The sequence below is a fragment of the Solanum lycopersicum genome, chromosome 10 (assembly GCF_036512215.1).
Source record: "Solanum lycopersicum chromosome 10, SLM_r2.1".
NCBI lineage: Eukaryota > Viridiplantae > Streptophyta > Magnoliopsida > Solanales > Solanaceae > Solanum > Solanum lycopersicum.
The window spans coordinates 60,378,613-60,402,895 of record NC_090809.1 but is presented as its reverse complement, the minus strand read 5'-3'; the positions used below and the strand labels follow the sequence as shown (position 1 = coordinate 60,402,895).

General features: G+C 33.6%; 3 protein-coding genes across 5 annotated transcripts; 2 read left to right on the top strand and 1 right to left on the bottom strand.

Annotated features, from left to right (window-relative positions):
- Positions 1-2,062: 2,062 nt before the first annotated feature.
- Positions 2,063-4,349, top strand: BOP3 (BLADE-ON-PETIOLE protein BOP3). Its single transcript, XM_004249185.5, has 2 exons — positions 2,063-2,725; positions 3,193-4,349. Exons 1-2 carry the CDS (start codon positions 2,252-2,254, stop codon positions 4,183-4,185), a joined length of 1,467 nt encoding a protein of 488 aa, XP_004249233.1. The 5' UTR covers positions 2,063-2,251; the 3' UTR covers positions 4,186-4,349.
- A 1,770-nt stretch (positions 4,350-6,119) lies between these two features.
- LOC101268527 (AUGMIN subunit 1) lies at positions 6,120-10,505 on the bottom strand. Of its 3 annotated transcripts, none has more exons than XM_010313809.4 (7): positions 10,373-10,505; positions 8,576-8,931; positions 8,349-8,481; positions 8,131-8,265; positions 7,771-7,894; positions 6,550-6,687; positions 6,120-6,463 (listed from the first exon to the last, which is right to left on the bottom strand). In XM_010313809.4, the coding sequence occupies exons 2-7, from the start codon at positions 8,853-8,855 to the stop codon at positions 6,356-6,358; spliced, it is 918 nt and encodes a 305-aa protein (XP_010312111.1). In that variant the 5' UTR covers positions 8,856-8,931; positions 10,373-10,505; the 3' UTR covers positions 6,120-6,355. The 3 variants fall into 3 exon arrangements, with proteins under 3 accessions (XP_010312111.1, XP_069146614.1, XP_069146613.1); XM_069290513.1 differs by having other exon boundaries at positions 8,576-8,900; positions 10,373-10,464; XM_069290512.1 differs by having other exon boundaries at positions 9,096-10,383.
- Positions 10,506-13,620: 3,115 nt separating this feature from the next.
- Positions 13,621-23,831, top strand: LOC101258510 (condensin-1 complex subunit CAP-D2). The gene is made up of 16 exons (XM_010313807.4): positions 13,621-13,940; positions 14,168-14,526; positions 15,135-15,295; positions 15,383-16,568; positions 16,666-16,857; positions 17,763-18,404; positions 18,501-18,677; positions 19,080-19,147; positions 19,237-19,459; positions 19,543-19,642; positions 19,744-19,859; positions 19,931-19,988; positions 20,732-20,883; positions 20,992-21,193; positions 23,275-23,433; positions 23,512-23,831. Exons 1-16 carry the CDS (start codon positions 13,805-13,807, stop codon positions 23,610-23,612), a joined length of 4,032 nt encoding a protein of 1,343 aa, XP_010312109.1. The 5' UTR covers positions 13,621-13,804; the 3' UTR covers positions 23,613-23,831.
- Positions 23,832-24,283: the final 452 nt, after the last annotated feature.

Sequence of the window (24,283 nt, the reverse complement as noted above, 5' to 3'; positions counted from 1 at the left end):
ATAAATTCAGAGTGGTAATAAAACTTTAGTATAATATAACGTGTCTCTAAAATTTGGAATATAAATTAAGGGATACTTGACATTTTTCCTATAAAATATTATATTGATCTATGAACTAGAATAATGTTTTGAAAATATATATTTCTAAATTCCGATTAGTAAAATTTCTAGTTCCGCCATTTCGGAGAAAGGTTGGGATGTGTGATGAAATGACAATTGAAACGTCAAATCGGAGGATGTCAAATCATTAGACAGTATGTGATATATTGTCAATCACTGCCCTTCTATTTCTTCCCTTTTGTTTTTATCTCTTTTATTTTCTCTCTAATTCATTGCCCTAAACAAATTATACCATGGGTATATTTTTTATTTTTTTTTATCTTTTTCGAAATTTTAAATTAAAATTTTCTCTTCTTATTTAGAAAGTATCTTATGTTTTAATGAGAAAATTTTATATAAAAATTTAAAGTTAGACGAACTTTAATATAAATATCAAACATCAGATAAAAAAGAAGGTTTTATAGTAAATGCAAATCATGAATATGAATTGATCGATCTTAATTTTTTTTTCATTAAATGAAATTTGATTATAAAACAGATTTTGTTAACGATTAAAATTTTTTTTAATAAATGAAATTTGATTATAAAACATGTTTTGCTAACGATTAAATATATACAAATGGCAATCAAAAATTTTTATTTTTTAAAAAATTTAAAAAATTTATAAAATAAAAATTCTGATTTTGCTTCTTTGTCTAATCATGAGGTTGGATTTAGAGGAAGTGCCAACGTATCCTATGCTACTATAATATAGGGGTTATTAAATAAAAGTATATGTGTAGTATTAATATATATATATATAAACAATATTTAAGCACTTAAAGTTTCATTATTTTATGAGTTACTACTTATTTTTTAAGGGTGTGAACAAAGGTACAATATAATAAGTAATATTTTTTTCATTTTAGGTTATTAAGATTGGTTAATTCATATTTATGATTTGCATCTAACATAAAAAAAATATATAGTAAGTAATATCATAGATTAAAAAAAATAATAATAAGTACATAACTATTTTATTATTTTATTAAAAAATATTCAAATTTACTAGACGTATTTGAATTAATAGAAGAAAATAACTTAAAAAATATACCGTTATAAATTTATAGATTCAAATTTAACTCAAACATATATAATACTATTTAACTTTTTAACATAAATTTATATTTTTATGTTAAAAATATGAAATTCAAATAAACTCATCGTTCATCCAATTAAATCACGACGAATCTACGAACAATTTACAAGTAGACAAAAGGAAAAAAATAAATAAAAGTTACACATACAATTATAGGCTTATAGCACCTATTCACATTAATTAATGAAAGAAAAACTTGGTAGCTAGATAGGCTAACAGTGAGCAAATTTAATTAAATTATACTACATTTTCCAAGAACCTTTAATTCACAAGATCACTAAATTAAATACCTTCCCAAGAAAGATCTGCATGTTTAATTAGGCATAAATTGACCATCTCCCTATCCTACCCTCATACATCAATTTATTGAACCGATTAATTTAAATTTATATCATATATTATTGTTTCAATTAAGGAGTATTTAGTTAATTTTCACTTAAATTTTAATCAATACATTATTATGATAGTAGTGAAATCAAAATCAGTACTAAGAGTCAATGATATATAATGTACATTCTATATAACACTCTACTATAATCAGAAAGTGAAAACGATTTATATCTTAGGCATGTCCACACCTAGAAAAGAATTATGAAGGTATATCAAAGCGTAAATTCTTAACATATTTCGAAAATCTATTACAGTCAGAAATTGATAAAAAGGACTACTAACTTAGGCACATCCAAACTTAAAAATTATAATGATGAGTTATAACGTAAAGTCTTGACATATTTTAAAAATAGGTAGAGTAAATAAATAAATTTAAAAAAACTATTTTTATATATTTTTTTTAAATACCTCAGCCGTCCATAATAGCCACCCACCCACCCATCCTCTCACAAAAAAAAATAAAAATCTATCCTCATAGCAAAATAGAAACTCCATCACTAAAAGAGAGAATCTCACAAAAAATAACAATAATAATAAGTCTACTTCTTTCATCATCTTATACTAGAAAAAAAAAAAAAACAACTAACACAAAATCATCTTCCACTATGTGAATTAAAATCCACCAAAATTTTTTTTTTCTCATCTTTACAATTTATAAACAATATGAATACTCTTGAAGATTCCTTAAAAACTCTCTCTTTAGATTATCTAAATCTTCTCATCAACGGTCAAGCTTTTAGTGATGTTACTTTTAGTGTTGAAGGTCGTTTAGTACATGCTCATAGATGCATCTTAGCTGCTAGAAGTCTTGTGTTTAGAAAATTCTTCTGCGGGCCTGAGTCGCCTGGTGGCGGTCCAGACCCTTCCGTGGGCTTTGGAAGCCCGCGGACTAGTACTACCAGTAGTTCACAGGTAGTAATACCTGTGAACTCGGTAGGGTATGAGGTTTTTTTGTTGATGTTACAATTTTTGTATAGTGGACAAGTTTCAATTGTGCCACAAAAACATGAACCAAGGCCTAATTGTGGTGAAAGAAACTGTTGGCATACACATTGCACATCAGCCGTTGATCTTGCACTTGATACACTCTCAGCCGCTAGATCTTTTGGTGTTGAACAACTTGCTTTGCTTACTCAGGTTTAATTTAACTTTATCGGATTGTTCCGACTCTTTGAAAATATTTGTCGAACACCATGTGGTTTCTAACGTGTTTTTAAAGCGTTCGAGCAATATTTAGTGAAATTCTTGTTGTTAGATGTGTCATTTCACTTGATTTCATGTTAAAGATTTTGAGTTTCTTGAGTCATATCTTTCAAGAGTGATTTATATATCCCCAATCAAATCCACTTTCCTAATTTGGTTTCATGAACCAATATTAAAAAATGGATTTATTTGATGTTACCCTATATATAATCAAGATTATGCAAAAAAAAAAAAACATATATCAATTGTCTTTTTGATTGGAATGATAAAACTTTCTAAATATGTCAATGTATATGAAAAACTAAATCACATTTAGGGACATTTGTGAGTCTTTGTTTTTTCATTTAATTTTGTTCGACTTGTTTGAGACTGAAGCATAGTTATTGTGTTTAATTCCGCAGAAGCAATTGACAAGCATGGTAGAGAAAACTTCAATTGAGGATGTGATGAAAGTTTTAGTTGCTTCAAGAAAACAAGACATGCCTCAACTTTGGACTACTTGTTCTCATTTGGTTGCAAAATCAGGCCTTCCACCTGAAATCCTAGCAAAACACCTTCCCATCGACGTTGTCGCGAAAATCGAGGAAATTCGCCTAAAAACTTCATTAGCGCGAAGATCCTTGATCTCTCACCATCACCAGCACGACCTAAGTTCGACCTCGGAGCTCGAGGACCAAAAGATCCGACGAATGAGACGAGCCCTAGACTCATCCGACGTGGAATTGGTCAAACTTATGGTCATGGGAGAAGGACTAAATCTCGATGAATCGATCGCGTTACACTACGCGGTCGAGAATTGTAGCCGGGAGGTTGTGAAAGCGTTACTCGAGCTCGGTGCAGCCAACGTGAACCACCCGGCCGGTCCAGCTGGCAAAACCCCCCTCCACATTGCATCGGAAATGGTGTCACCCGACATGGTGGCAGTCCTACTAGACCACCACGCAGATCCAAATGTCAGAACGATGGATGGGATCACTCCACTCGACATTCTACAAACCCTAACTTCCGATTTCTTATTCAAAGGTGCGATCCCTGGTCTAACTCATATCGAACCAAACAAACTACGTCTATGTCTTGAGTTAGTTCAATCCGCGGCTATGGTAATTTCACGAGAGGAAGAAACTACAAACAACGTCCCATCTTCCACCGCGATATTCCAACCTATAAACAACGAAGATCATGGTTCTAGCACGAGCAACACGACCAATGTGGGAGGTAATAACCTCAATCTAGACTCGAGAATGGTGTATTTGAATCTAGGCGCTGGTACTTCGATTGCACAACAAATAGGGTGCAACAGAATGACGAACCAGGATGATCATGATAATAGTCACAATAAACAAAATAGGCATGGTGAATTTGACCCATCGTCGATGTATCGTCCATATTCATGATGAGTATTTTCTTTCTCTTGCTTATCTATCTAATTAATTTCTCTTTTACTAGATAGATCACAAAATTGTCTATTATCATTATGAAACAAAATTGGGAATGGGAAATTAAAATATTATATATGATGGTCAAGTAATCTCATGGGAATATTATTAATTATTCAAAATTGCATTAGTACTATGTTTCTTCTCAAATCTTTCATCATCTTCTTTTACAATATATGTGTTATAAAGACGATAATTAAATATTTTTTCCGTCTCAATTTATATGACAACATATTCAGTATAATTTTATTAATTGTCATAGTTTTGTCATATAGTTAGTATTTTACCAGTCAACTAAGTTTTTTATATACATTTTTAATTGTTAATTATTGTAATTATAGTATTTTCAAATATAAATTTTAGATATACAAGTTTTATTTCGAATAGCTTAAAGCTCTGGTGTCTAAATTCTTTATCAAAAATTTTAATAGTAGATATCAAATAAATTGAAACAGATGAATTAAACTCAGATTCTTGTTTGATTTAACATATTGAGGTTAAATTAAAATTATAACTTGTATAACTTATCCTATATTCTATATGGGATTAAGTTATATCAAGATTTTGATATTTCAATAACATATTATGTTTTAGCTATTAATATATTTATACTTCTAATAAAACGTAAGATGAATTTAATTTGATAATACAATAGGCATTTAGCGGTGAAATTGAAATTTAATTAATAGAAAAAAAAGAATCTGAGTTTTTAATTTGCGTTTGATGATAATCAAGGGACACAGACCAAATTTTCCACAAATTAATGACCTGTCAACTCTTGTAGTTTAATATTAAATTAATAATTTTAAATATTTATATTAAATGAATTATATATATTTTAAATATTTATGTGATGGGACTATTTTCTGCAACCAATAATTTTCTTGTCTCCACATCCCACCGCCTTGTTTCCATCTTGCAGTTTTTGTCCCAAAATAAATATTATATAATTGAATTCGTAGCATTTAATATATACATATATATATATATATATATATATATATATATATTTGGTGTTTGCATTATGCCTTTTAAAATTTTCAGAAAACATGTTTGATGTTCGAGTTAAATAATTTTATTTATGCTCAAGATAAAATTATAGAGACTCGAAATATAATTTTTCACTACGAAAGAAAGATTGTTTTGAAAAACTCTAAAGAATAACGTATATATACGTATCATAATTTTATTTGTCGATCGTTATTTATTAAATATCGAATTGATATAATTGTGTCATGTGATCTTATTTAATCTTTCGCTGAGTAAGTAATATATATATTTTAATTTTTAAACGACAGAAATATTAATATTTCAAAAAATATGACGGATGATATCGATAAACCATTTTTTTTAAAAGAATTTTCTAATCACAACATGATTTGGTTAGGAAAAATTTGATTGGCTTGTCTTGCATGAATGCAACATTGAGTGTGACTACACAAATAATGGGCTATTATTAATATAATTTATTCTGGATTAATCTTTGCAAAATCTATCATCTTTTTTGTCTTTTGTTCCTTTTTTTTTTTAATATAAAAGAAAATCACTTTTTTAACCAACAAAAAATACAAACGTGTAAAGGAAGCATTTGGTGAATTATTTTACATGTTAGTTTTCTTATATATGAAAAATAAACAAAACTTGCCAACTCCTAGACACATGAGAAATGTTTCAATCACATATGTTGAAGACAAAATTTTACGTAAATAAAAGTATATTTTCTCTATCGACTTAAGCTTTCAGATGAGATTATCATACACTTGAATGTATTATGAAATGAGGTGTCGAAAATATAATTAAGTATAGGTTGATCGTAGCCTTATCAGGCAACATGAGGGGTGTTAAAGATAACTAAAAGTGTGAACTCTCTCAGGCTCTCAAAGAAGTAAAAATACAAAGGAAATAGGCTTTACCATAAACTTTTTCCTGTTCAAATTACACATCATAATGAGTCAATGAGTTATCTGCAGTGTTGAGAATACACCATCATGGCACATACAAAAAGTGAAGGATAAAAATAGCAAACGAGTCGAAAGAAAATCAATCCCAATCTCATTTACCAAACGTTTTGACAGGCAAGGCACTACGAGCTGAAGTGAAGGCGATGTTCAAAGAAAAGCATTCTACGTCACTCTGAGGAGGCAAGAGCAGACTGCAACACATCTTCAAGGTACTTCTCAGCAGCAGCATACTGTCTTTTCTTGTCCTCGATTGCCAACGCTGCTAAGGCTTTATCCTGCAGATGGAAGTCTCAAACAGTCAGCAGCATAATTTGAGAGACGAGAATAATGGAACTTATATTTCACGTTTAGAAATACTTACAGGAGGTAAGTCTTGATAGCTTCTCAGAGTATCAAGAATTGGTTTTGTTTTCTTCTCCAAGTCTTTCTTATGCTCTGCCATCTCGACCAATACCCCGTGACTTATCTCTGGGGTGTAACCAACACGATTGAGCACAGCCTGCATCCAAAGGCCTTTTAACATCCACTTCACGGTTTCAGGTATACGAAAACACAAAATTATGATCAGGTGCAAGTAATACATTCAGATCACAAAGTTCCTAGCATGTCGAGGCAAAAAGGATCCAATTTTTTCAGATTAAAATAGGTTTTCTATTTTCAGAAGAAATTGCCTGCTGAAGGGTAGATCATCAAATAAAATGTGTGACACAGCAGAAGTAGCTTTTATGACAGATTATATAGAAAGTTACTGCTTCATAAAACGATAATTTGGGCCTGCGAAGCAATTTATCTGGTCCTAGAGGTACTGCCTTCTGACTCATCCAGTCATCGTACATGTGCATGCCAGTCCTCCAGAAGTGACCTTACTATAAGCCCTTGCCAGTCATCGCACATCTGGTCCTAGAAGTGCTGCCTTGTGCCTTCTGACTCAAGGTTTGCGACAACTTATGACCAAACCACTATTTATCTCACCTTTGTCACTAGTAGGGAGAAAAGGAGGATTAGATATTTACAGATAGCAGAGCCCTCTAGAGGCCTTCATCAATCCTCATATCCAGCCAACTCATGACTGTTTACCTTGCATAAGATCATCCATTTATCATAGAACGTGAAGAGAGACACTGCTGGGCGACCTTTTCATCTTTACAAAATTGGTACTAACAAATCTCCCATCTCTTTTTGGCACAGAAGAAGAGAAATAAATAAAACACTCACTTGAAAAGTTGCAAACTATCATCTGACGGATATTGAATCTTCTCTATATTATAAAGACTTTTGCATCAAGCTTTCTTCTTCACAAAAGTAAATGCAACTCAAAGATATGAAATTCATACACATATACATGAACACAAGAACGTATATACAGACCTATTCCATGGAAACTAGCTGAATGTTAAAAAGGGCGCGTCATGAAAACTAATAAACTTGAAGCTCACATTTGTAGGATATACTACATAAAAAGATGTCTCATAACAGCCCATACGATAATTAAATATCGTAACAGCATCTTGACTTTTGACTAGGAGAAGAAAATGAAATGCATAAATTTGCAGCAAATTATTTAAGACAAAAGTAAAGTTACCTTATAATAACCATACTCCTGCAAATACTGCCTCTCTTTTGACTCCATAATTGCTAAGTTTGTTTTCCAGTTCTCCATTTGTGCTTCACATGGAGCAATATCATCTTCAAGCTGTGAAAGTGTTCTGCCGAAACACAGAATAAAGCTAAGAGATGAAAGATGGCATTGATTAACTGAAAGACCCATGATTTCTTTTTGGCAAGAGAAGTATTCATTTCTTGAAACAAAATACGGCAGCAAGAAAGTGCCAGGAAGTCAAACTAACGATATAAGAACATTGACTCCCAGTTGTGCTACCTATTACCCCATTCCACAACATTATTTCATGAAGAGTGCGATGAAATGTAACAAAAGATTTACCTTTTCAAATAAGTCAATCTTGCTATTGCCTTTCGAGTGTATTCAAGAAGAACTTTTGATTCCTGCTGCACTTTAGCTCTCTTCTCTTCTACTGCTGTTTTCCGTAGAGAAAGATCTGCCACTGCAACAAGAAAACTACAATGTTTCTCCTAGTAAGACAACGAAACTAAAGGGGTGAGAACTAAGAAAAGGTTAATTAGTGAAAAAAGGTGACTTACCTACTTAATTCAGTATCTCTAACATCCAACAAATTTGCAACCTTGGCAAGAACATGTGCAGATGAAACCACATTAGATGGTAAACTCTCTTGGGCCAATCCCACACTCTCCAGTATCTCTCTTATCCTAGCAGCTGCAATCAAAATAATATAATCAGCTCAATGGGACAACAACCTCAATTTTGAACCAAATGCCGGTTCGAGTAGTTTAAACAGAAAAACTATGACCTTGGGACCTGTACTCAGCTGCTTTTTGGCGGTAATCATTGGCAACAATAGCAGAGGCTTGAGTTTTGGCTTGCGAAAGAGTGGCAATCTTGTGTAATTCAGCGATGCTTCGAGGAGTGTACTCAAAATCAGGGACATCTTTACCCACAGCGTCAAATTGTGAAGTAAGCCAAGCTTTCACTTCAGAAATTCGATTTGCATCAAAACCAGTAGTTTTTGATGATTCTGCTGTTACTGAAGTAATTGCAGAAGGATCAGGTCCCCCCACTATATCACTCATGTCCTTCTTTCTATTTCTTGTTCCTCCCTTTTGAATTTTCAGACCCTTCAGCCAAAATCAGTACACAAACACTTACCTGATATACGTTGCAAGATAACAGTAAGGAATAACAAAGAAGTGGACTACATAAATAACTCTGAAATAATTATATCCATATCCTTTTAGATGAAATGACTGTAAGTTATTAGAGATACTAACTACTCTATCAAGAAAATAAGAGAGTCAACTATCAAGATCTACCAGTGGCAGATGCTATGCATAGATAGCTGGTGATGATGAACCCACCACCTTCAATTCAACATCAATTCAACTCATACAGGACCATTTCTTCCTTAGTATGTGCCATCTTTATGTGGTTATCCATGTTGATTTTAGTACTCGATGTCACAAAGGAGTATTTACTATACACATAGAGACACTTGAATGACCATTTCTCCATCTGTGCATCTCATCTTTGTTTGTGTATATATGTTTAAGTTCACACTCAACGTCACAAACAAGTAGCAAGTACAGTAGTACTCCTCACCCACTAACTTAAAATCCTCAATATGTCTCCGTCTCTAACACCATGCCAAGATCAACTCAAGGGCCAGTCTTGACAGGCTGATAAGGATTTAAGCAACAACAACAGCAAAACGATACCCAGTGTAATCCCATAAGTGGGTGTGGGGAGGGTAAGATTTATCCAAACCTTATTTCTACCTCTGCGGGATAGATAGGTTGTTTCGATAGACCATCGGCTTTAAAGAAATGTAAATGATGCAGAAAAATAAGAAAGAAAAAGAGACGGCAACATAGCAAAGGTACAAAACAAGTGTAAAACAACTATTGATACACAGTGCGAAAAGAGGACTATGTGACACCTAAATCATACTACTAGAAGTACGACAACCCTTGACTACGTACTAACCTTCTACACCAATCCTCGACCTCCTTACCATCTTATCTAAGGTCATGTCCTCGCTCAGCTAAAACTGTGTCATGTCCTGTCTAATCGCCTCCTCTCAATTCTTCTACAGCCTACCGCTACCTCTCCTAACTCCTGCTACAACCAACCTCTCACACCTCCTCACTAGCGCATCCTCACACCTCCTCATTGATAAGTTTAAGCAAATGAAACTTCACTTTTGTTAGAAATCAAAATCACTGTCCCATAAACTCAAAGAGTTTGCTAAAAGATTGTAAATTTACCCAAGAATTAACAACTCAACATACAATACAAATATTTCATCTTGGGTGCCTCATTTCTCTCCTTTTTCAAACAAAACTATTCAAAATTAAATTTTTAACGAATATTAGCAAAAACCCAACACAAATTTTGTGGATTATCATCACATAGTTAACATATACCAGTGCGAAAACAATCACAAAGGAGAACAATGTCATTTTGAACTTCCTCTACAAATTACAACTCAATTTACCATCATAAAACTACAATTCAAAAAGGGATTTTTGGGTTTTCTCTTCATGAGAGACAGCAGAAACTAAAATCTAGAGAGAGAAACAATTGGACTTACAATTGAAATGCAACCCGAGAGAGATCGAATGGATTTTGGGTCCGAATTTGATATCCTTTCTTGTTTTGGGGTAAATATTATTTTACATCTATTTTTTATTTTAAAGTATAAATAAATTTAAAAAATATATAATTGGTTAAAGTTATATACACCTTTACTATCCATATCTTTTAGCAAGTTGATAATTAATGTTTATTATAATTTTTTTAATAAGGGAAAATTATATAAAATGGCAAACATTCGTAACTAATTATATTTTAGGGGTATAGTTTAATTTATTTACCTTATATAATTATGGTTTTTTTTTTGCTATATTTAATGGGGTCCACAACCTATTATGTAACCAATTGTATAAAAACCTTATTTTCTAATTTTGTATATAATTATACAAAAAATAATTTTCTCTCTCCTTTTAACATTCAAACGTTTTCTCCTACATTCAATACTCCAGCTAGCCGGTTTGAAATTCAAATTGTTATCCAAAATTAGATTTCTCCCTCCCAGTTCCCTCCCCAAGCTGAAGTCAATTTCGTAAGTACTCCTTAATTTTAGTTGTTTACCTTTTTTTTTTACTTATTTAAAATTTGTATATGTGTTCTGTTTATTATTATTTTTCATATATTTAAATGAAATAATCGATTTTTTGTTCTTGATAGATTTAAATTTGGTCAAACAATGAATTAATCATCTTCATCGTTGAGGATTACAAGAGATAGTCCTTTGCATGTCAATGTTGTTGACATTTTACCATCCTTTTCAATGGGACTAACTCAAGATTTTGGGGTTGATGTAGGTTCTTTGGGGAAATCAAATAAAGTTATACAAGAACAAACCATGGAAGAGCTGAGATCAAAGAAAAAAAACGACCATATGGCAGTACAACAAGTTGCCAAAGCTAGAGGCATTAAAATTGTACAAGGAAGAAGAAAGAGGAAAGCTGTAAACATTGAATCAGAGGAAAATGCTTCTGAAGTAGTCGGATCTGAAGAACTTCATAATCAAGAGGTACTGTCTTAAAACACAATGTTACATACAATTTTTTGGTTAATTAGTTGTCAATATACAAAAAAATATTAAATTAAGTATTGTATATAGTATATTCCATGTTTTAGTAATTGTATATAGTATATTTAAGTATTGTATACGGGAATATATGATTAGAATTTGTATATTCTATTAGTTATATACAAATTATTGAAGTTAGTACACAAAGTAATTGGATTTAGTTATATAGATGGGAAAATATCATATGTGATTATAATTTGTATATTGTAGTAGTTATATACAAATTATTGAATATAATGTCATGTTTAACTAATATATTCATGTACACATATTGTAGTTGGATTTAGTTATATAAATGGAAAAATATCATTTGTGAGTATAATTTATATATTATGGTAGTTATATACAAATTATTGAATATAATATCATGTTTAACTAATATATTCATGTACACATATCAATATAACTTATATTTATTTTTTGTATATATATATAAAAAAAAGTAATTGGACTTAGTTATACAGATTGAAAATTTGAATATATGATTAGAATTTGTATATTATATTAGTTATATACAATTATTGAAGTTAGTATATATTGAGTATATATACATATACAAATCTGTCTATCACATGAATTCAAAATAGTTATACAAATAGGAAATTTGTTAAAATCAATGTTTGCCTTTTTTAGCATTACGTACACTCTGACACCCATGTCATTGTGTATAACCATTCCTTTATTGCTTTCTTCAACCTTGTACTCTATCTTCAAAGTCTTATTATTCATATCAACACCAATCTGTTTGACAATAGTAGTATAAAAATCAAGAAATGTTGACTGTTCCTTAAAAACTACTCCTTCTATAGTATAATCAACGTAACTATTTGTATCGTCCCATTTTTCAGAATGCATAACCAAAATAGCTAATAAGCCCATTATCTGTACATTTATGAAAAGAATATTTATATATAAATAATTCAATGAGATCATATATACAATTAATACAACAATTTTTATACAATCAAATTATAGAAATTTTATACTGTTGTTTTTTTTAATATACAAACACTACATCTACAATAGTGTATACTTCTTCCAAAAATAAATCGTATGACATAGAATTTTTATACTGTTATTCTCTTTAATATACAAAGACTACATCTACAATAGTACATAATTCTATCAAAAATAAAACACATGATTTATGAATATATACAACTATGAACACTGATTAAATATTGTCGCTTTCAAAATATACAAATATCGCGAATAACATATACAATTACATGAACAGTATATAATTGTATGTTGCAAAATTTCAGCTTAACAAAATCATATTTTGATTTTTTTTTTAAAAACAAACGATCGAAAACAATTCACAAATTCTAAAACCAATTTAACATTGTATAGTTATTGCAATAATAAACAAGAAATTTCATCGAATAAAAACTTATCTGTATTTGATTGCAAAAATTGCTGAACTTCAGTTTCACAAAGAGCAAAAAAATAATTATAATTTTTTTGTTTCAATGGCTGTATGATTTTTTTTTTTTGAATTTGAACGTTTAGCTTAAAAAAAGGACGTTTCCCTAAAATTGTGGCATTATCTTGATTTATTGTTACCATATTTAATGCTTCAGTTACAAACAACTTTTTAAAATAGAATTGTATAAATAATAATAAAAAAATTATATACAAAATTAAAGACACCTTTAATAACTAAACTATACTCATATAATGTAATTAGGTAAACTATACCCATATAATGTTATTTAATCAAATACATTTACCATATATGAAATTTTTTTCCTTTTTTTAATAGTATAAATTAGGATGCGATGTAATTAAATGATGATATTTAATTAAATATTTTGAATTTTTAAGTCTTAAAAATATAACATTTACCATTAGAATACCCCTAAAGAAAATAGCCTTTTGTGTTTAGAAAATAATAGAAATTAGGATGAATAAAAATTAATAATAATGTTATCCAATCTTAACCATATGTCTCGAATTTTAAGCTTAAGGAATATAATATTTTATGTTAAAAGTGACGCTTAAAAAATATCCAAATAAAAAGCTAAGAAATATAAAAAATAAGATGAGTGACTTTTTTTTTTTTGATTTTCCATCTATTATTCGATAATTATATTGAAATTCTATTAAATTAAATTTACATAAATATTTCAAATTTATGTAAAGTTTCGTAACCTGATTAGAACTCGAACCCGAAACATAAATGATATTGTATTCCCGCTCCCCTACGGTTCTTTTTTCATTTCAAATTTTCTCATCTCATTCCCAGAACCTCTTCTTCTTCCTTCTGCTTAAGCTTTTGTGAATTCAAAAATCTAACCGATCTAGGAAGTTTACACCATTATTTTCTGTAGAAATTCTTCAAATCTTTGACCCCATTTCTCTAAAATGGCTCCACCTTTCATATTTCCCCCAAATTTATACTCTCTGGAAGAAGAAGACTCCGATAGCAACTGTCTATCAGTTCAAAATCCCACTTCACTGAGCAATCTCCGTCCTTCTGAATTGGAAGAATTTGTCAAAGGTTTGTTCTTTTCTGTTCTTGGGTTTCAGCTTAAAGGTCAATTTTCGATAATTTATAATTTTTTTTTGAACTTACCTATTGCGTGCTCTTCAATTTTTCACAATGGGTTCTTCTTCTTTTGTCGAATTCGGCAACTGGGTTCTCATTCCTTTTCGATTTCGGCAACTGGGTTCTTATTTTTTTTCGATTTTTTCTACTTGGTTCTCTAATTTTTTTAATTTAAACAGGCGTCTCTTTTGACCTATCGGACAAAGAGCTATTCTGTGTGGAGGAGCATGATGTGTTTGACCGTGTGTATTCACTGGTGAAGGAGTTTTCTTGTCTTACTCCAGGGTGTAAGCTCAATTTGGTGGAGTCTCTTAGGTCCAACCTCAGTGTTTTGCTCCCCACTGTGGATTCCCTCTTGAGGGTATCTCAGCAGAAGGATGGAAATGCTGATGAAGAGAAGAATGACAGTGAGGAGGATGAGTGTTCGCTTGCTGATAGAGTTGCATCATATCGAAATGCTTTCAAAATATACACTTTCTTCCTCATTCACATTGTGCTCATTGAGGAGTCTACATCTAGTTCTAACAACAGTACAAAAGTAAATTTCTTTCTTTATCTGATAGTATGTGTGTGTGATGCATGTAGTATACTCACAAGGAGTGCAATTTTATGAAATGCTTATAATGAATTTACTGTTTTTAGTCAATTTCAACTGCATGTATAAATGTGTATTCTTGCGGGCAAGGGATATTGTAATCCTGTTGATACTAAAAATGATTAAAGGTTGTTACTCCGTCCGTTTCAATTTGTTTGTCTTAGTTTGACCTGACTCCAAGTTTCAGTATGTAAAGAATACTTCTGAATTTTGTAGTCTTAAAGATGTATAATGTACCAAAATGCTCTTTAATTTTGTGGTCTCAAACATGCAACACATGAGGTTGAAATCAAAGAATTGCCAAATTAGGAAAAAGTCATTATTTTCGAAACAACCTAAAAAGGAAGGTAAGTGAAACAGATTGAAACAAAGGGAGTACTAAAATGATCCCAGGCGGAGTTTCAAGGGATACTAGAGATTTTGAGTTTAGTTGATTTTGTGATGTCCTTGTGTGTATTTATTTTCTTTATAGCTCTTCTTGAAAGCATATGTTCCTTTTTGTTTCATACTGAAATTTCAAGGGCAATTGATAGTATGTTGATTGGCTCTAGGTGGTCGCTAGTAGTCGAAAGAAGCAACTTGTTAGTGCATGGAATTGGGAGCCACAACGGGCAAGGATACTGAATTCAGTTGCAAATTCATTAGAGATCAACCTCTCGATGCTGTTTGGATCATCGGATCCCGATGAAAATTACTTGTCCTTCATTGTGAAGTAAGGGCTTTTCTTTCTTTTTGTTGAGCTGATTATCTTTAAGTGGATCAAAGTAGTAACTCAATCTGATGATGTGGATTGCTGCAGGAATGCTTTTTCGCTGTTTGAGAATGCGGCAGTCTTAAAAGATTCAGACACAAAAGACGCCTTGACTCGCATAATCGGGACATGTGCTACCAAATACCACTATGCTGCACAATCATGTGCTTCAATTTTGCACCTGGTTCACAAATTAGATTTTGCAGTTTCCCATTTGGCTGATGCAGTTGCTTGGGCTGAAAAGAAGTATGCTGATGGTAGCATGGCTTCTTCTCTTATCAGAGAGATAGGAAGGACTGCCCCGAAAGATTATGTGAAGGATACAGTAGGGGCTGAAAATGTTGGGCGCTTTCTTGTAGAGCTCGCTGATAGAATGCCTAAGTTGATCTCAACTAATATTGGCTTATTAATCCCACATTTTGGAGGTGAATCTTATAAGATGAGAAATGCTCTTGTTGGGGTGTTGGGTAAGTTGGTAATGAAGGCTTTCGACGACGGTGAAGGTGAAGTGAGTTCTAAATCGATTCGTCTCCGAACCAAGCAGGCCATGTTGGAAATTTTATTGGAACGTTGTAGGGATGTGTCAGCCTATACAAGGAGTCGAGTGCTTCAGGTCTGGGCTGAATTATGTGAAGAACATTCAGTTTCAATTGGCATGTGGAATGAGGTTGCAGAAGTAGCGGCTGGGAGGTTAGAGGATAAGAGTGCAATTGTCAGAAAATCTGCACTGAATTTACTTATTATGATGTTGCAGCACAATCCCTTTGGACCCCAGCTTCGAGCAGCATCTTTTGAAGCAACCTTAGAACAATACAAGAAAAAGTTAGATGACCTAGGACCGAAGGCTCAGCCAACAAGTGTTTTGGATGGACTGTCTTCCTGTGATGAAATTAGCAATGAAGATGGGGAGGTCCTCAATGTGGGTGAAGAGATGAACAAGGAACAGTCTGACAGTCTGACAGACAGCTGCTTGCCTCATGAGGAAGATATGATAGGCCAGACAGACGATTCTGTGCCAGATTTTGGGAATTTGGAGCAAACAAGGACCTTGGTTGCATCGCTGGAGGCAGGCTTGAGATTCTCCAATTGTGTGTCCGCCACAATGCCAACCCTTGTCCAATTAATGGCTTCCTCTTCTGCCACAGATGTGGAGAACACAATTCTTTTACTGATGAGATGCAGACAGTTCCAAATAGATGGTTCAGAAGCCTGCCTCCGGAAAATGTTGCCACTGGTATGTTAACTTTATATATTCGGAGCAACAGCTGATTTCAATATGTTTTATCGATGAGGACTATTATACATTTTGACCTGATAAAGCACATCTGCAGGTATTTTCACAAGACAAAGCAATTTATGAAGCTGTTGAGAATGCTTTTATTACAATATATGTAAGGAAGAGCCCAGAGGAAACTGCTAAAAATCTCTTGAATCTTGCTACCGATACAAATATTGGAGATCTTGCTTCACTGGAGTTCTTAATTGGAGCCTTAATGTCCAAGGGCGACTTGACGAGCAGCACAGTATGTAATCTATAAACTCATTCCAATTGTTTATTCTTTTGAATTGCTAAATAAGAAATCTAGTGAGGCATGACTCAAGAAGTTATAAATTTGTTTTGAAGCATGGTAGAATGGTTGCATTTATTTTTTTGAGGAGTTCATGGTGGAGAGCACATGTCATATTTTAATTTACTCAATTATATTTAGGAAATGAATATCAGATGTTTATTTTGGTACTGGGTGATGTGTGCTGATTTAGTAGCTTTAGAGATTGTTGTTAAGCATGAGCTAGAAAGCGATGGGTTAAGTGTTACAATGTGCATTTCATTTGGAACACTTTAGCGTGGAAATCTACCTCCACAAGGTAGTGGTAAGGGCCGTGTACAATCTACCCTCCCCAGGCTTCACTTAGTGGGATTTTACTCGGTATGTTGTTGTTGTAGCGTGGCTGAAGATAATCATTATATCAAATAAAAAGTGTAATTTATCCTTCATTCCAGCTTGGACCTATAAATTTAGTATTTGAGAAGAAGCAATCGTCTTTCATATAATATGAAACTTGATATCAATAAAGAGCTAGGGTTACTTAACAACATATTAAAGACTTGACGAGGATTAAAGGCTTTGTAAATTTATTGTGTTAGAAAAACTGCAAACTGACAAAATTGGTGGTGTTAATATCTTTTTTTTTTTTAAAAAGAAAAAGAATGGTGCTAACAGCGTAATATCTCTGGCATGATTGGAAAGTGACTACTCTGTTGACTTCAATAAGCTATATCGCCTTTGCTTAACTCACTTTGGCTTAACGTCAATTAACTCATTGTCATAACAAATGGATAACCTTTACTTATCTGATGCCTAACTCATCTAACTTTTTTTCCTAAAGCTAAAGGATAACTTTAATATTAATTCTTTTAATATTGCAGTTGTCAGCATTATGGGATTTCTTCTGTTTCAATATTGCTGGAACAACTGCAGAGCAAAGTCGTGGTGCTTTATCTATTTTATGCATGGCAGCAAAAACATCAAATTCTGTTCTCAGCTCTCACTTACAAGACATCATTGACATAGGCTTTGGGCGTTGGGCAAAAGTGGAACCTTTACTTGCTAGGACAGCATGCCTTGCTCTTCAGAGGCTGTCTGAAGAGGACAAGAAAAAATTGTTAAACACTAACGGAAATCGGGTTTTTAGTATCTTAGAAAGCTTAGTTACTGGATTTTGGCTTCCTGAGCATATATGGTATGCTGCTGCAGATAGAGCAATAGCTTCCATATATACTATCCATCCGTATCCTGACAAAATGGCTGCTGATCTGGTGAAGAAAGCTCTTAGATCTGTATTTGATTGCAGTGGAGGGGATGAGCTCCAAAATGGTAGCTCCAACATGCTAACCACAGTTCAAGTGACAAAACTCAGCAGGCTTCTTTTTGTTGTAAGCCATGTAGCTTTGAATCAATTGGTTTACATTGAGTCTTGGGTCCGCAAGATTCAGAAAGATAAAGCAAAGAGAGAGAAAATGATTACGGAGGATAAGGGTGATTCCACAGATAATACTGGTCCACCGAAGGTGAGAAGGCTCTTGAGGCAAATTGATATTTTTGATAAAGTCTGCACCCATTTTAAACTTTAAATACTTTATAACATTTGTTCTTCTTTTTTGCAGGATAATGGTATCAATGCAGAGCTAGGACTAGCAGCTTCTGAAGATGCATTCCTCGATACATTATCTGAAAGAGCAGAGAAAGAAATTGTATCAGGACGTTCCTGTGAAAGAAATTTGATTGGCCATTGCGCACCTTTTCTTTCTAAACTCTGTAGGAATTACAGTTTGATGCAGAAGGTAATTGTTATGCCTATACTGTCTATGTTTTTGTGCTTTCAAACACTGGAACTATACGGACCTCTTTTGTTTTTCGCTCCTTGTTTAACTCACATGAATCTCCATAATCAGATGGACCAGTATGAATTTGAAAGGCAGTTCCACCGACTGTGAATGATGCACTTTTTGTTCAGATTAAGTTAATAAATTTTTTGTCGCTTTGGAGTTCAAATGTGAAATGTTGGTTTCGTGTTCTATTGATATGTTACTTGGATGCTGTGGCTCTAGACTTTTATCATCGAAGAAAAGAGAACCTCCAAACTTTATTAGTATACCCAAGGACAGTTTACTTCATTGTTGAATCAGTAGTCTCAATCCAACATCATTTAATGGATACTGACATATCTTCTGTATCTCTTCCAGTACCCTGAACTACAAGCATCTGGAATGCTTGCATTATGCCGGTTTATGATAATTGATGTCGACTTCTGGTTAGGCTTTTTCTCAATTCCTCTTTTCTTGTTTTATTACATAAGATTTTTGTTAAAAGTTCTAAACATGTGTCTATGTTACATTCTAGTGAAGCAAATCTCCAGCTTCTTTTCACTGTTGTGGAGAATGCACCATCTGAAACAGTTCGATCAAATTGCACTGTTGCTCTTGGAGATCTGGCAGTTCGTTTTCCTAATCTCTTAGAGCCATGGACAGAGAATATGTATGCACGATTAAGAGATCCATCAGTTTCTGTGCGGAAGAATGCTGTATTGGTTCTTTCTCATCTGATACTGAATGACATGATGAAGGTTTGACTGGATTATCAATCATTTATACTGAGCTTTCATGTGGTAGAATTTTTGTCATCTTGACTTGCGTCTACCATTATTAGGTGAAAGGTTATATAAATGAAATGGCCATTTGTTTGGAAGATGAAGATGAAAGAATTTCAAATCTTGCCAAACTTTTCTTTCATGAGTTGTCAAAGAAAGGTAGAATGTCTACCCAACTTTTCTTTCATCAATTCCTAATAAAGAAGTTCATCTTTTCTAGTCTTTCTACTATTGAGCTTCTTTACACTTAATGTTTACAGGGAACAATCCAGTTTATAACCTACTTCCAGATATCCTTGGGAAGTTATCTGTCCAGAACTTGAAGGAAGAATCTTTCTGCAACATCATGCAATTTTTAATTGCTTCAATTAAGAAGGTACCATGAATTTGACATTCTTTTTTGGCTCTTTCTATAGGATTGACTGAAATGTTTATATGTATTTTTAGGACAAGCAAATGGAAGCTCTTGTAGAAAAGCTTTGCAATAGATTCAGTGGAGTTACTGGTATGGAATTTGAAAATAGTTTTGATGTGTTATTGAATTTGTGTACTTGATCTAACTATAAATTGTCAACTATTGATCAATAATTTAGGAGAGAAAATGTATGGGGTACTTGTGGTTTGCATTTTGCAAGGATATCTGTTCTGTAAGTTTACACTATGCTAATTAAAGAAGTTAGTCGGAAATCGGAAAGTCTATTTCTTCCCTAGTTTTGGTCTTGAATGCATATACTTGGAAAACATGGATGTCTCTTTTTTTTTTAACTGTAAACTTTGCATTGAGATTTTCCACAACTTTCGGTGAGGTTTCACATTTTTGTGGATAAATCATGATGCCACCTTGCTCCACTGCTATAGCTTTAGATTTTACAATATTTTTTCTTGATAATCCCTGCTTGCGCTACATTTCAAAGATCCAGAGGTTGTCTACTTTGAGTCGTGTTTCTGCAAGCTTTAAAGGAGGATGATATACTTATTTGAGATTGATTGAGGAGTTGCCAGACTTTCAGTATTTAGCACCAAGGCTTTGTGGATGCTTCATCAGATACTTGATTTTGTACTCACCTTTCTGTCTGTTATGTCAGGCATGTTTACCATGTTTTTAGGAGTATCATGCAAAAATCAAAAAGAAAATTATAATTAGGAGACCTTAAATGAAGAGACTATAGTGGATAGATTAGCTTCTGATTGCTATTTGAATTATCACCGGATAAACTTCTGCATGTTATAACATCCTTTTTTATGCAGATATTAGGCTATGTGAATACATCTCCTATTGCCTGTCTCAGCTATCGTACACTGATAAAAGCATGAGAAAGTTGATAGAGTTGTTTAAGACTTATGAACATGCCTTATCTGAAGACTCTGTGATGGATAATTTTCGAACTATTATCAACAAGGTAAGATTTGTTGTGGCATCACAAGGCTTGGACTAGTTTTCGGCAGTTCTTGGGAATTCATTTCACTGTGTTAAAGCCTTATCTGTCTGTTTGAATATCTTCATTTAGGGCAAGAAGTTCGCTAAACCTGAACTCAAATCATGCATTGAGGAGTTTGAAGAAAAGTTGAATAAGTACCACATCGAGAGGAAGGAACAAGAACTTACTGCCAAAAATGCTCAAAGCCACCAACAGAAAGTTGAGAGCTTGGAGAGCATCAAGGTGACTGTAAAAGAAGAAGAGGAAATCAATGAATCTGAAATTTCTGAAGGTAGTTCTCTCCAAGTTTATTTACTGTTCATTAAGTTATTACTATTTCATGTTTTATTTACAAGGTTCTCATTTTGAACATTTTTATGGTGGAGGCCACCCAGAGCTTCATGCTTGTCTCTTTTTTTTTTTTGGGAAGTGTACTTTTATTGATTACCAAAACTGCAAAAATTATAATGCTAAACAGGATTAGACCCCTGTTTCTCACAACTCTATAGCCTAAAGCAGCACCACCGTAGGGACTAAAACAGAGTGGTGCTGAAGGAAAACATTGAGCTAAGCTTATATCTAACAATCAACAAAACATGGTAAGAAAGACAACTATAGGCCTGCCTTAAGGCATATGGTTCGACTGTTGGAGGCAATCTTGTCACTTCTTCTGTCTTGCTCCCCTTGCATGTATGTAGATTGCAACCTCTCTTGATATTCTATCAATTTGGAACTGACCTCTTTGAAAGTGCATTTAGATCCTTTCCCTCCATATCACTGTAACCACTATTGCAAATAGTCTACTGAGTATGCCCCCTCTCCCAGATCTCTTTTTAGCCCAATCAATTGTGTGAGCTACCTCTTCTTGCCAGCTGCCAATAGTCCTATATTCACCCACCCATCTTAACAGTCTACTCCAAAGTGCGTGAGTAGTTGGGCATTCAAACATTAAATGAGTCAGACTTCCAAAGGATGAGCACAGAATACACAAACATTAGGAATCGCTATACCAAATTTTTGCGGTCTATCAACAGCTGGTAATTGCTGGTGTAGGAATTGCAGGATGAGTTGACACTCTCCATTGTATTTTGGGCTACTGTGGTCTCAAAGCTGCATACATACTTCTAATGCTGAACTTGTTTGTTGTGGACCACTCTTTCCAGGCTATCACTCAGGCTGCCCTGAATAGAAGTGACAACCAAGATACATCTTCTTGCCTCCATTATCTTCTTGATAACCCATGTTGCATTTGAGGGGATTTGACATGAACTGATGTCCTCATTATTCATATAATATATGTGTACCCGTTTGACCCACAAACAGTCCTCCTTTGAAGCTAGAGCCCATAACAGCTAAAGTATATCAGCCTTGTTCCAGCCACTTAAGTGCATAACATTCAAACCCCTGCACTCCTAGGTTGACACACCTTTTCCAAGAAACCAAGGCTCTTTTGGAGGTACCAGTGGATCCAGTCCATAAGTAGGTTCTGCACACTTGCTCAATTAGTTTCATTATCTTCTTAGAGAGAATGAACATTTGTGCCCAATATGTCTTACTAATTACCACAGACTTAATTTAATTGTAATCTCCCAGCATAAGTAAATTACTTGGATGTCCAGCATTTCACTCTTTCTGTAATTCTATCCACCACAGGCATAGATTGGCTAATTGTGAGTTTTTTTTTATGACAAAGGAATGCTCAAATACTTAAAGGGTAGAACTACCTTCATTATAGCCCAATAGACTTAAAATCTCTTGTTTAACAGTTGGCTGTACCCCTGAAAAGTACAGAGAGCTTTTATCACAATTTGCTTGCAAACCAGAAGCATTTGAGAACTTGGCAAAAGCTTGCTGAATCAGTCGTATTAATCTCACCTCAGCTTTACAGAACATTAACAAGTCATCTGCAAAACATCTCGTATGGAAGTGAAAGCATTTATCTCTTGCTTGTCTCTTTAATTTATACAGGTCATTTATGTTTTCGTTCCGCCAAAAAAATTTAAAACAATGTAGATGACGTAGCAGTTGTTAACATTCGTGGTAATACCTTATATAAATAGTTGATCATTCACTAGAACTTTTTTATTAAAAAAACCATAAAAATCATTTGATGGAGCTTTTCAGAATTTGGTACATTGAAGATGTAGATACTGACTAAAAAAGCTCTGAAGTCATATGGTAAGATAGCTGGAGATACATAAAGAGACTAGTGGCAATGTACAAACTGTATATGCAAAATAAGTATAGCCAACATGGTGCAGGATTGTTGCATCTGTTCCGTTTCTTATGATCTATAATGGGAAGGGACGGGAACAGTGCCTCATTTAGTTATCTTGAATCTTCTGTAACTTCATTTTCTTAATCATGTACTAGATTCTGAAGTCACTAATCCATCAATGGGAGCGCAAACAGAATGTTCACCTTCAGAACCAGCATGCGCTGAGTCAGAAGCAAACTCTCATGCTTCAAGTGAGGTGACTGATTCAGTAATTGATGAAAATGAAGTTCAATCCCCTACAAGTCGCACCAGAGGTTCTTTACAACGCTCTATATCCTTTGCAACTTGTTTCTCTAACGGGATGGACAAACATTAACACTTCTAATTTGCAGGTGCCACTAAATCCAGAGCTAAGAGCAGTAGTAGAAGTGATCAAAGCCTTGATACTTCCAATTCCACAAGAAGAATAACTAGGTCCAGGCGAAGGTCCTAAACCACCCTCGTAGAAATTAAAGTTTCCTTACATTCTCAATTTAGTCGCGGCAGTTGACTTGCCTGTCAACTGCATTGTAAACTAATTTTTCTTTAATAGTCACTGTTTCTCTGAGCCTAAGTATGTTTTGGATCATTTTCTTGTAAAAATGAAACACTCAGTTCTTGGCTGAGGCAAATATATGGTTCATATGGGATTCAATTCTCCATATTTTAAGAACCTCTGTTCCACTTTGCTTTTGGTCTTTCTACAAAGTTATTTTTGTTCGTGAATCCAACTTGTTTGATATTGAGGCGTGATAGTTATTGTTTTGCTTCTCCATCCGAGTCTTCAAAAGAAAATGCAAGTCTAGCTATGGTCTACATATTTTGCTCTATGCCAGGAATCACAATCAAGCTGATTACTAGGTTTACAGCTGCTACAGGAAGGCCTTTGCTTGCCTCCCGTTGGCAAAGATCACGTGCATTCTTTGCGTAATACGTTGTTTTGATGGGAGGTAGAGCTGTCAAAATGGATTGACCCAATTCAACTCAATCCAAGCCTAAAGAGTTAAATGGTTGGGGTAGGTTGACCCTTTTAGTTAAAGGGTCAATAAAATAGCAGCCCTAAGCGGGCCACGGGTTGGCCCTTCAACAAAAATAATTAAAAATATTACTTTCTTAAAATGAGAA

What these genes read in the sequence shown, in the direction of transcription:
- BOP3 (XM_004249185.5), top strand. Translation starts at nt 2,252, where the DNA reads ATGAATACTCTTGAAGATTCCTTAAAAACTCTCTCTTTAGATTATCTA. An exon ending in AACTTGCTTTGCTTACTCAG is followed by an intron (nt 2,726 to 3,192) that starts GTTTAATTTAAC and finishes TTAATTCCGCAG; the next exon opens with AAGCAATTGACAAGCATGGT.
- LOC101268527 (XM_010313809.4), bottom strand. Translation starts at nt 8,855, where the DNA reads ATGAGTGATATAGTGGGGGGACCTGATCCTTCTGCAATTACTTCAGTA. An exon ending in AGCTGAGTACAGGTCCCAAG is followed by an intron (nt 8,482 to 8,575) that starts GTCATAGTTTTT and finishes TTTTGATTGCAG; the next exon opens with CTGCTAGGATAAGAGAGATA. An exon ending in AGATTGACTTATTTGAAAAG is followed by an intron (nt 7,895 to 8,130) that starts GTAAATCTTTTG and finishes GTGTTTCGGCAG; the next exon opens with AACACTTTCACAGCTTGAAG.
- LOC101258510 (XM_010313807.4), top strand. Translation starts at nt 13,805, where the DNA reads ATGGCTCCACCTTTCATATTTCCCCCAAATTTATACTCTCTGGAAGAA. An exon ending in TACTGAATGACATGATGAAG is followed by an intron (nt 19,460 to 19,542) that starts GTTTGACTGGAT and finishes TACCATTATTAG; the next exon opens with GTGAAAGGTTATATAAATGA. An exon ending in TAGATTCAGTGGAGTTACTG is followed by an intron (nt 19,989 to 20,731) that starts GTATGGAATTTG and finishes TTTTTTATGCAG; the next exon opens with ATATTAGGCTATGTGAATAC.